General features: G+C 38.4%; 1 protein-coding gene across 4 annotated transcripts in view; it reads right to left on the bottom strand.

Moving 5' to 3' along the window:
- Positions 1–4,820, bottom strand: part of GLRA2 (glycine receptor alpha 2) — a 127,691-nt gene extending 122,871 nt beyond the window's left edge. For 3 of the 4 annotated variants that reach the window (XM_061364467.1, XM_061364468.1, XM_061364469.1), the window contains exons 1-2: positions 4,463–4,820; positions 2,187–2,320 (exon numbers count right to left, since the gene is read on the bottom strand). In XM_061364467.1, the coding sequence (XP_061220451.1) occupies positions 2,187–2,320; positions 4,463–4,530 (202 nt within the window). In that variant the 5' untranslated portion in view covers positions 4,531–4,820. Of the gene's footprint in view, positions 1–2,186; positions 2,321–4,462 lie in introns of those variants that run through there. The other variant, XM_061364471.1, reaches the window with a different exon arrangement.
- Between the last annotated feature and the right edge of the window lie 7,800 nt (positions 4,821–12,620).

The raw sequence follows: 12,620 nt of genomic DNA, 5'->3' as shown, positions 1-12,620 counted from the left end.
CTCTTTGCAACTGTACTTCTTATTTTTTGAAAAGAATAAATATGCAGTATAGAGCAAAAAAGGAGTTTCAATTTCTTTAAAAAGTTAACAAGACTTGGGCAACTAGAACATGGGTGTGCATCATAATGACTAATTAAAAATGGTTATCAGCTGACAAGGTTTTTATGGGTGATGCAAAGTTCAAAACTGCATGACTTAACTGCATGCTCTAGTTTTGAAATCTGAGATATAAAATACCCTTCAAGGGAACATAGCAAAGAACAAGAAAACCTTTCAGACCCCTCCCCAGAAGACTGACACTTATGCGAGAGCTCAGAGATGTGAAGTTAGGAAAAAACACTGGAGATGTGTTTGTCACTTCACACTGCTGCAAAGTACTTTCCTGCTCTGGAAAGTGACAATAAAAAAAAATATCAAAAATAAGAAACAGCATATTCTTTGCCATTAAGCGTTCATAGGTGTCATCAGGAGCAGCTTCACTTTAGGAGCACAAAGAAACTGTGAGACTTGGAGAGCAGCTGTGTCTGTCAAACAGTTCAGCACCACGTAATATCGTGCACACCATACCTGCTCTACCTGCTTGAACATCCTGACAGCAAAGCTTTGAATCTGTTTCCTCCTGTGTTTTTCATGAAATGGCTTTAGGCACGTACTGGGGAGCAATAAAGTGCAGTCTTTAAGTAGTTCCATGTACAGGGACTGCTACTATTCCTGATTTAATCTGAGCTACAAGAGACGAAGTAGAAGTCTCGTTTTAGTGCCCCTTTCATGTAAAGAGCAGGAATAAGTTTTAATGATTGCTACCCTGCTCAATTCAGGGAATTTCTGCCCTTATTTGCATTCTCTAAAACTTCACTAATATTCATACAAATGCACAAAATGAATATAAGGGCCTAATGCTTGCTTAGTTACTACAAGCTAATGTGGACTCCAGTTTGGGAGCTCCAGAAGCAAGCAGCAAAAACAGGCACTTTGTTCCAAATCTTGTAATTTGCACATGTGGAACAGAGAGAAGAAACTAATCTTTGATCTAAATTTAATTAAGCACTTTTCTAATTGACATGAGAGCTTCTTTCCTAACAGTTCATTCATTAGCTAAGAAATGATGGCTTTTTTCCAGTTGTTAACAACTTTCACAGCACTGATAACATGGCTCTGTACAGGAAAACATTCATTTTGGTGACCAAAGCTGAGAGGTAAGAGTGCAAACGTACATTGTCATCAGATTTGTTAAGGAAGCATTTTATCAGTTTTCAAAGTAAAAACACATTCTAAGCTTTAAATTGGCATAGAAGAGCCACTTTCACAGAATTACAGAGCTTTCCAGAAATGCTAAAATGTTCACAGTGAAAACTTCTCTCTCAACTCCTTTCACTGAAAGCCATAACTCATTCTGTGCCCACTTCCATAGGGATTTAAAAGACTACAGCAAGAAAAACTTACTGTGAATAGTAATGGTTGCAAAAGAGGTCTCCAGTTCACAGCCTTGTTTGTGCTGGAATGATGGTGACTCTCCATAGCTCAGTGCAAATTTTGGAAGAAAAGGGGGGAGTTATGGAAGTGCAAAAGAAAATATTATTTTTATATTTTGTAGGGATACTGATGACTTGTTTTTTATCATTCAGTCAGCATCCATAGGATAAAATTTTCTGTGCGCATACCTTGAGGCCTAGCCTATCTCTCTACTTTGGAGAAAGAGGTTTTACTTTCTTCAAGTTGAATGAAAACATAAACCTTTTCTTCAGACACTGCTATAAAGAACACGACAGTTCAGCATGGAAGTGTTAAAAGATATTGTCTTCACAGATAAAAACTTCAGGAACAAGTTATCTCAATGTTTTTAGTGTGGAACTAGAATTCTATTTACTACATGGAATTAGCAGAATCTTCAGAAGCATCCTCTGGCAGCTAAATATTACTGTCACATGAAAAGAGGTTTTTCAAGCTCTGGACCCATATCACCTACAATGCTCTCCTAGTCCTCCCCATGGGTTAGCCGATGTCCACTATCACACTGGAAAACTGAATTTATTGGAAAGAGAATTAGAACCCAGAAGTAAACCCCTCAAACCTATAATTTGCCCAAAATCATAGAATCATAGAATAGTTAGGGTTGGAAAGGACCTTAAGATCATCTAGTTCCAACCCCCCTGCCATTAATTAATAAGAAGTCTTAAAAAACTTACCTTTAAAATTTGGTCTGATTCTAGCATCATACCCCGATGTCCTTCCCATCAGTTTGTCCAAAAAATCTGAAGGAGACAGGGTCTGTGAGGGGGATTTTCCAGATCTTGAATCATGTTCTTTACAGAAAGTTGTCCTAAATAAATTATTAGCCATGATTAGCTAATATTTACCTTGTATTGTATTCAAGTTATGGAGAAATAATAACAGCAAATAAAATTGTCTCAATCCAGTGAATGTAGCATTATTTTTGTAGAACAATATAGTCTATTTTTAATCTGAAAACTTTACTCTATGAGCTTAAGGTAATATTCATGGACAATTTGTTATTCAGAAACAAACAAACAAGCAAGCAAGCAAACAAAACAGCATAAAAAAGAAATTCATTACAGCTTTAAGACTTTAGAAGTTTATATTTACTTTTTGTCTTTATGTCTAGAGCAACCTTATAGGGACTTTGAGATCTTATTTCATATCATTGTTTTTATTGCATGTACGCTGTTAAAAGTATGTTAACCCTGGGTTTGAGGTAGTCTTAAACTTGCAAACAATAGCTGGTAACACACACCAAGCAACACTGAAAAATACTGATTTTGTTAATGTTGAGAAGGAGATAGATGCAAAAAAACCCTTTTTTTACAGATGCTACCCAACAAATGTTTGACTTATGCTTGTGAATGTCTGAAGTCTTCTCCAACATAGCAAAAAGGGTTCCAGAGCCAGCCACATCTGATCTTAGGTTTTTTTTTATCATTAAACATCAAGTAAAAAAATCCACAAACCTATCAGTATTATTACCAGCTGATATTTATATGAAGGCTCTCGAAATACATCTCTGCTGTCAGAATTTCAAAGCAAACTTCTGGTATCATATCATGCATGTTAAATGCTTTGTACATAGCATATTACATATTGCAAATACATTATTTATTCAGGGAAAGAGAATTTAGGATTTCCCATGTCTGCTCCCTAGGGAAAAAGAAACTAGAATGAAATGGTCATATTTGGTGTGTAGAGGCATAGATTTAATCATAAAACATTACGTGACTCTTAAATAACCAATTTCATTGTATCTATGCTCCAACATAATTTCTTATTTTACTATATTTAAAGTGATTCTATGACTGTGCTTTATATATTTGCCCAAAGCAAGCCATTCAGTTTCAGGAGTCTTTGGGGGGGGGGGGGCTGTTCATGCATCTATACACAAGTCTAAAAAAAATTATATATATGTACAAGCATCTGAAATGAGAATCAAATAGCAAACCTTTATCCATTTACGGAAGCACTGGAACTTTTAAAAGGCAAGGTGATAGTAAATTCTCATAGTGTGATTCCCCACATTTTTTCAGGTTCCATTTACAGGAGGCAGTTGCTTCTTTTTGCTTTGGCCAATGACACATATTATTACAAAATATCTTTAATTGCTAATACATAATATTGTCCACTTATTTTCTAAATCCATTCACCTAAGATAGAAAATGCAAATTAATCCAGTGCATGTATTTGGGGTGTTCCTATACAATTTACTTGTGTTTTCATTCAAAGCTCACTAGTTATGATTTGCGTTGCAATCCCAGATTCATGGATATGAACACTATTTCACTCCGTCACTGTATGTATGTACCTCATCATTCATACAAAGTCACTTTATATGTGCACATGTAGATATACAACAGCACACAGCATAATGATGAATCTCAGCTGAAATGGTGTTTTGGCTAGTAGGACTGACCTGTTTGCTCTGTATAGCAGAAAGTCAATAGCTGAAACAAAAGCTCATGAAATGTTGAGAAAATTTCAAAACAATCGTGTGTGCTGGCACTTTAAGTGAACACAATACTGGTCTGATTCAGGGGTTTCCAAAATCAGAGGGCTGATTCTGTAATTTCAAATAACTACAAGCCCGACAAAACTGGTGCAATCATTTCAAAAGCTTAAAAAGAAGAGAACCAAAGCAACTTCCTAAACAACCTCCAGTGGGAACAGAGAATTTGCATTTTGGAAGAAAAACTGAAGAAAATGGTTTTAGCTATTTTAACACTCAGTGAAAAAACTTGTCTTTAAATCAGAGAAACACAAAAAACTTGAGATTATTATCTTTTGTATTTGTTACCAAGCAACGAGCCTCCAAGCGTAAAAAGGATAGCCTATACAGAATTATCATGAAATACTCCCAAATACAGCAAGCAAACTAGGTAATGTGACATAGTATCTTTATAGTTATGGTTTCCACAACCTTTTCACAAATATCATCACACAGAGTTGCATCACCTACCTGAAGTGGTTTGTCTCTAAGAAAAATGCAAACAAGGTTGTCAAAATTTTCACTAGCTGCCGGTTCATTCCTCCTGCTTTCAATGATGATTTGGAAAATATCCCAGAAACGATTCCAGAGAGATGCAGGGAAAAAGTAAGCTGGTGTTGCTTAGATTCCCAAATTCAGCAATAATTTAATTTTCTTGACAATCAGGAAGAGAAAGTCTGGATATCTACAAACTGGGGGTAAAAAAGAAGTGCCAGTCCTTGGACTCATGGTCAGGTCAAGCCTAGGCTCATCTCCAGCAGCCAGCATGAAACAGACAAAGCACCAGACCTGGCTGCTCCCCCACCTACGTTGGGGGGGGGGGGGGGACGGGGGGGGACGGGGACAACACAAAATCTGAAAAAAAAAAAAAGGAAATAAAAAAAATTAAGAAAGAAAGATAGAGGAAGGGAAAGGAAGAGGAAACCCAGCTATGCAAGGAGCATCATGAAAAGGGGAATAGCGCTGAGAGCCGTTCTGTTGCTTCTACGTTTTATTCCCCTTTCGCTTTGAAAATTAGTATTTATGACTGGTGCCTGGACTACTGGGTCTGTCTGGTTTTCCCCTCTTTGGGCAGGGAGGCGTCGGCGCTGCCGGAGGGGGCAGGGAGGGAGGGAGGAAGAGACAGAAGGAAGGATGAAGGGAGGGAGGGAGGGATGGACCGGGCGGGGGCCGCGGGGAACCCCGGAGCCTGTGCTGGAATGAGGCGGGAGGGAGCGCACCGCGCTAGAAATTCAGTACTCGGACAGCTCCGAGCCCTCCACTGCGCATGCGCCCGGTCGGTGTGGGCTATGGGGGGCAGCGAGTGGAGGTCGGTGAGTGCGCGTGTGTGTGCCCGCGTGTGCGCGCCCGGGGAGCGCCTGGTGCGGGTGTGTGTATGTGTGTATGTGTGTGAGCGGGGGTTGTGTGTGATGGAGTGTCTCCGGGTGTGCTGGAACGTGTGCGGGGGGTAACTGCGCGGTGTGCTCGTGAGTCGGGGGGGAGGGGGGGGGAAGTGAGGGGCTTTCCGTGTTCGCCGTCCCTCTGTCCGTGGGGTCGCGCAAGTCGCCATGTCGCGCCCCTTAGGGAGGTGCCTCTTTCTTCCAGGTGTCTGTGGTGAGCGGGAAAGGGGAGAGGAAGACCTTTGCTTCCTTGGAGAGGAGGCAGGAAGGAGCTCCCGCAGGGAAGAACGTCCCTGCGACAGGAGCTGGCTCCTCTCTTGGGAGCTACTCCGAAAAGACCCGAGTGGGTGTGAGGAGGAGTGAGGAGGAGCCTGTGGGGAGTTTGCGGAGATACCAAAGACGCAGGACTGTGTAGTTTCCAGTTCCAATTGGTTTTATTATTCTTCCCCATGGTTTAGAAAAGATAATGGCAGGCATCTTACAAGGGGATGTTTCAGTCTCCATACCCAACACGTTGGAAGGAGATACTTCTCTTTGTGGAAACAGGAAGTTGGAACAGGAATATAATTACACAAGACCCCACAGATGGGCAGTGATGGAGCAGGGATTAGGCCCAGCTTTGCCATTCTCCAAAGTCTCAGTCCCATGTCCTTCCCTCAGTGCTTCCCTATCACTCAGTTACAGATTCTCATGTTAAATCCAAGGTGTCACTGAGGAGTCACGTTGTAAAGGGGAGGAAGAGAATAACTTGCCCCTCTGAAGCACATATGGTGACCAAAGAAACTGCTGAACACACTACAACCCTTAAAGCATTTTGGTCACGTAGGTTTAAACGGGCAGTTGACAATTCCTATCTCCTGATGTTCAAGGAATATAAAACAGTTTTAACTCTGCTTCCACCATGGGTTTCCCTCTCTTCTACTGCTGTTTAGCCTCTGGTTCTGTGCACTCTGCAACACCCTGACAAGAAGCAGGATGCTTCCTCACCAGTTCAGTTGCTTCCCACTTGAAAATCCTAAATTTTGTGTAAATCATAATTAAATCTGTTTCAACAATCTGGAAACCAATGCCTCCAAAGAAGTTGTCTTTTTTACCCATCCTGCACTCCCAAAATAAACAAGTTACCATTTTTCCTTCAGTTTTAGGTCCAGCTGTATTCTCTTGTCTGGGAATGTGACCACCTGAACACTGCTTCACTTCTGCAGAAGTATTTGCACACACACATTTCTTCTATCTCCCAAGTAAAAGAATCTGCTTCTCCATGACAGATACTTCTACTATGTTTGTAGTCATCTTCAAAAATTGCTTCTGAAAAGATGTTCTACTACTGCATTAGCAAGAGATCAAAGCCACTTGCTGTTCATTAAATGAAACTCAGTTGCTGCATTTTGTTTGTTTACTTTAGTTTAATAGTGTGGGACCTGTCTGAAAAAGAAAACCTACTCTTTTTTGCACCAATCATAGGTGCAAATGCTAAATATTAAAACATCTTATGCACAAAAGATTGAAATAACTGGAAAAGTCAGTCCAAACATTCAAATATAAGTTAAATCTGTTGTCTTTCCTGCTGAATCAATAGTATAAATGAAGGTCCAGGAGAAGAAAGGCCACAGAATTTGTTTTTATTAAAACTGACAGTGTTTAACAGTAAACATTGAGGGTTGGTGCTGAATCACTGCACTGTAACATCCTCTAACCTCTTCAGAAGGTAGGTCCTCCTACTGACATATTAAAGAGGGGTTGTTATGTCTCGTACTGCATTGTCTCGCTCTGAGAAATACAGCTGATAAAGCTGCATCTGAAAAATAATGGAGTAGTTTTGAATCAACAAAGATATGCCTTTCAGAATTTGTGCCTGTTCCCATCTAGAAAGGAGCCAGATAAAACTGCTATATATTGTTACCTTGGGTTAAGATAAATGGAGAAATTGGAAAGCAACAATTTCTATCAGCTGCAGGAAAAATCTATGTCTCTCTAACCTACACTGCCACCTGCTTAAAAGTGTGGGGAATCTCAGGACTGCTAATAGAGTTCCTAATGCAGAAGTCACTGAATACTGCAGGTGTCTTTCCAATGAGGGTGTTAACATGGGTTTTGTGACGTGAAATGCTTTTAAAAGACCCATAAGTGTTCATTGTATTTTTTCTTTTTTTTTTTTTTTTTTGAGAAAGTAACTGAACATTTCTGTAAGCTATCTAACTAAAGAAAACTTACTTGGAAGTCTGCTTTCCAAGATTTAGCTGCTAGCAGCCATTTTCTGTGCTTCACAGATATTTGAAATGTTAAATAGCTATATTCCTAAGCTGAATGAAAGTTGCAGGAAGTTCTTCAAAATAACCTGCCCTTAATTGGGGTTGGGGTTGTAAAAATATGGTGAGAGATGTAATAACGAAAATTTTGAGTATCATTTGTTACACCTCCAAATGCCTGGAGGCTTCAGTGACATGTTGCTCCACATGGTGGTTACCGAGAAGTGCCAAATAAAACTTAATTATTAAGGGCTGAAAATAGTGCTTTACTGATACTAACTTAAGTAACAGCAACAGTCAGTCAAATAGCTCTCTTCTTGAAATTCTGAGGGCTCAAAGCAACTATTTCCTCTAATCAGAGGGGTTTAGGTCAAACTCCCATCTGTATCTGGAAGAGGGGGAGGGGAGGGCCAGACTTTAGTGCATCCTTCACTTTTCCATGAATTAACACATGCATGAGAAAGTTCTTGATGTCAGTCATTTTTGCAACAGTTCTTCCTCATCCTAATTCTATTAGGAAAAAAAAAAAGTATAGTTTTTTTTTTAGTATCTAAGTTGTCATTCATCCACAGCTTGAGTGTCTATTAAATGCACACCCGATGGTGAGGCATGATTCACAGTTCTGCAGACAAGGGGACCATTTGGAAGCACTTTGTGGGAATGTACACAGCACTTCTCAGAGTCCTCTTCTTCTGAAGGAGCCAGAGCTATGAGTACAACCGCTGATGTACAGCAGTTTCTGGATGAGCTGTGTACCTCGAGTTGCATGGATGTGATTCTTTCCAGTGTCACTCATTTGTTATCTCCCACAACACATTTCTAACTACACAAGTGTGGCAAATGAATGGGACTCAAGGGATGGGATGGGGAGGCTTGTAGTAAAATGGTACTGGGATGTGGAGGAAGATAAGAGGGAAATGCTGCTCCTCTGGTGAAAAGACTGAATAACGCATCCTTTTGGTTCCCCAGGCATATAGCAAAGCTTGATAATCATGCTAAATGTGGTATATTATTTCAAGTAAGAATTAATTTAGTAATTTCTCTATTCCACCTGAGTTTCTTAAGCACTACCTACTGGGCAGAAAATAGGACAGAATCACCCTGTTTCCATGTAAGTGGTTTTATAACAGTTGATGGCACATAATTTACGTTTGCTTGCACTGTATATGCTTTTTTGGAAGTCTATGAAATGGAAGAAATAAGATCATACCGCTTTCTCAAATGATGATAAATAAGTGATCCAGAAGCATGCTTCTAAGGAAACAAAATACATCACTTCAAATATACAATTAGTGTCTATAAGAAGAGAAAATTCAATATAACTTTCAAAATGGTATGTCGGATTATCATAATTGTTGGATATTTGTTAACAATGCCAAGTGTATTTCAATAAACTGCCAAATATAAATAAAGGATACAGTCTATGTAAAACATCCAATTATAGTGAAGGTAAAAAAGCCAAAACAAAACCTGAGGGTAATCTAACATGACTGCATGATGAGCTAAGGATGAGAAACCAACTGGCCTGGTTTTTAAACTGTACCATAACAAATTATGTAAAGGATCAAAACCTGTAAATTAATCCTGTTTAGCTCTGAGAACTGTGTTAATAAGAAGTCTCTTTCAGTGAATAACAGTGATAGCCTTAGTTGTGTTAGGACAAGGCAATAGCTAGCTTTTCAGTATGAAAATGAATTATGTTTACATAATTTATAAACATATACATATATATATGTAACTTTTTTATATCTGGCATTAATAGATATAACAAAGCATTTGTCAGTACAGCTTTATTTTGTTTATATTCAGAATATTTTCACATCCTTCCTTCTTTGTTTGTATTACTTGTCTAAGTATCTCAAAACTCCAACAAAATATATAGAAGTCCTTATTGTTCTCTATCACATAGTTTTTGCTTTTAAATAATAATAAGCACAGCTGGAGGGAGGACATAATTTCTCTTGAATGGAATTCTGTATTGTAAATATAATTTTGTACTCAGTTTACTTCTTACATCTGAGTTTCACTTTCTGAACATTTGAATATATATTCTATATTACATATATAATAATTTATAATATATGCCTATATTTATCTTTTTGTTATAAAGTGCCTTGTAATATCATTTGCCAGTGTAATTTCTTTACACTGCAAAGATAGAAAACAAAGAATACACTAAAACTCATTTGAAAATTTGTTCTTGTTTGATAGCTTTACAATTTAATTACATAGGGAGTTACTTCAGTTTTGCTAGTTGGCTCACATGAGTTCAGCTTTTGGTTTCTGACATTACCATCAGATTTCTGGTATTCCCAAGAACTTCCTATGCCATAAGACCTATTTAGGTGATTTATAGCTCTCTACTCTTCAGATGGTACCAGTGAAGCCGTTACAGAATAGGGGAGAATTTCACACAAATAAAATGGAAATAGCTGGCTTTTGGAACAAGGTAAGATTGGAAATAAGGGGAAAATATGAATATAAAGTTATATGTACTTCAACCTGTCCAGATATCCTTGTGGAGTAGGAGGTGGAAAAAGGGTTAAAATGAGCTACTCATTCAGTCCTCAACCTTCAGTCCCAGTATGCGGTTCATACTGGGAGGGGCTGGCAGATACTCAAGCAGGAGGAAAAATAGTATTCAGAAACATCACAAAATTCTCCTTCTCCCTCCTTTCATATTGTCTTCTGGCAATTTAAATATGAATCTGAATAGTTCCTAGCACTTAGGTCTCATTTATGGCTTAAATTCCTAAGACAACATGTATTATATGTGACTTATTTCAAGAGAATATCCCAACAGGACCTTTCCACGAAAGGCAGCCTCTACTCATGATGAAAAAAAATAGTCTTAAACATTAAGCTGGTGCCTTGCCTTGCTTTTTAAGTCTTCTCTTGCAAAATCAGAACCTCCTTACCTGGAAATACTGGCTGGGTTAGGTAGAAGGGACTAATAGCCAGAAGTGGGTCCAAACCTATTTCAGCAATGGATTTCTCCCTCTCTGAACTGTGCTACTTCAGTTTATGATAGTCAGAAGGCATGAATTGACAGACTGCTATCCACTGCCCACTTTCCAAAGACCAAGAAATAACAACTTCCAGGAAACAGCAGATAACCTTGTTTACTTCTGCACACTTATACCCAAAGTATAGTTGAGTCAGCTGTGAGATCAGTTCTTGTTCCTGTCTATTGTGTCTGGGCTTTTGTCTATATCATCATCGCTACAGGAAAACTGTTGTTTAATTCCACTTGGATAAAAACATCATCAGTTACAATTTCTACAAAATACATCAGATACAAATTGAGAGTACTAAGTGGAGCCACTCAAAAGAAAAGTTAATGATATGAACTGTTATGTTTGTGTTTGCTGTATATGCAACTGTACTCAACAAATGTATTGTAAATATATGCTGCTGCCCACCTCCTTTGTTCACTTTATGTGAGCTAACCACAGCTATGAGAGAGAAGGGGTTTTTGCAGAAAATCAGCAGGCCATTAATTTCTTAGAATTTGGTAGCTAAACTCAGTGTCTGATCAACATTCATTCAGCTTTAATATTTTGATTTTTTTAAGTTGTAACAGAAACAAAAGCAAGAAAGAGCTATGCTAAAGATTTATCTAATGTATGTCTGATGGGATGACTACCAAAGAGTCGTATTTATGTGATTTATCTAGTGAACACTTGATTCTAATATGCATGTGTATAAATGCATGAAAATTCTGTCACACTTCTCAATTTCATTTGCAGTAATTATTTTGTTCCAGATGTTATATATTAACCCATGAACCAAATATCTTACAGTAGATTAGAGACTTCAGCAGACAGCAGAATTATATAGTATCAATGAGTAATGCTGCTCATCGTAATCAGTTTAATCATCTTCCCTTAATGCTTGTAAGCTGAACTTGCTTCTCTTTTGATGGTATTATTTTGTAAATTTTAGTCTTCGATATTTAATCAAGTATGCATTCTTCCTGGCTTGCAACAAAACAAATTTTTTACCCCAATTTAATGCATGTCAAGCTTATTCAAAATAACACTTTTAAATAGACTTTACAATATGACATCTGATCTAGCCATAAGGGTGCCGAGATTCAGTGGTGTAATCATGTATGCAGACTGAAGAAAAGCTGTAAAGCTTAATTTATTTATAAATGGATTACAAGAGTTTCTTTAAACTGGTACTTTAATTTTATATGCCTGGTGAAGAGCATGATGAAAATAATCATAGTACAAAATATAGATGATTTAGATAATTAAGTGTGTCCTCCTTATGCTGGTTCTGCCTTAACAGGATTAGCCATCCCCTAGCAAATCCAAAATGCAGACACATACTTTAATGGATGTAAATAAATTAAACCATCCTCCCAGATTAGAAAGGGGAAAATATTTGTCCCAGGTGATATTTGGACACTCACCTGTGGCATTTGCACTACAAATTTCTTTAGTCACAGAACAGCATGCTCTAGCACTACCATAGAGCATGCAATAAAGTATCAACAACACAAAGCTAATGCTGATGTGTGCTCTGAAAAGTTCATTTTGTGGGTTTCCACACCACAGAAGTGTCTCTCACTTCTATTTTTTTCTTTAGCATTTACTAGAGAGGAATATCAAGAGCAAACATGTGTGAGTGTGTGGGTGCACAAATGCTTTCCCCCTGTCTTTTCCATGGTACTGGCTACTGCAAGGGAAAGTGCTTTTTCTACCTCGTCTGACAACCACTTTAGTTTCTGTGGTGCAGCATAGAGAGGGAGGGATCTCAGTTTCTGCATTCCTGTGACTCACTGCTGGCTCTGCAACTGCCTGGTAGCAGGCAGAACTTGGGTATTCCTGTGGTAAGGAGTCTATTAAACTTCAAAAGCAGAGGAAAGACCCAAAGATCCGTTGACTCCAGATTCACAGGCTATATGTTACTGGTATGCACATATTCATAATCATTTTTGTCTATAGAGATACCTGCAAGGTATCCTATAAGCCATTAGTAGTGTTAGAGCTG

The sequence above is a fragment of the Neopsephotus bourkii genome, unplaced genomic scaffold (genome assembly GCF_033783945.1).
Source record: "Neopsephotus bourkii isolate Nb327-2 ecotype Australia unplaced genomic scaffold, CSIRO-AGI_Nbou_v1 NB_1234, whole genome shotgun sequence".
In the NCBI taxonomy this organism is placed as follows: Eukaryota; Metazoa; Chordata; class Aves; order Psittaciformes; family Psittacidae; genus Neopsephotus; species Neopsephotus bourkii.
Note: the sequence above shows the minus strand (reverse complement) of the source record. Positions and strands in the feature narration are given on the sequence as shown.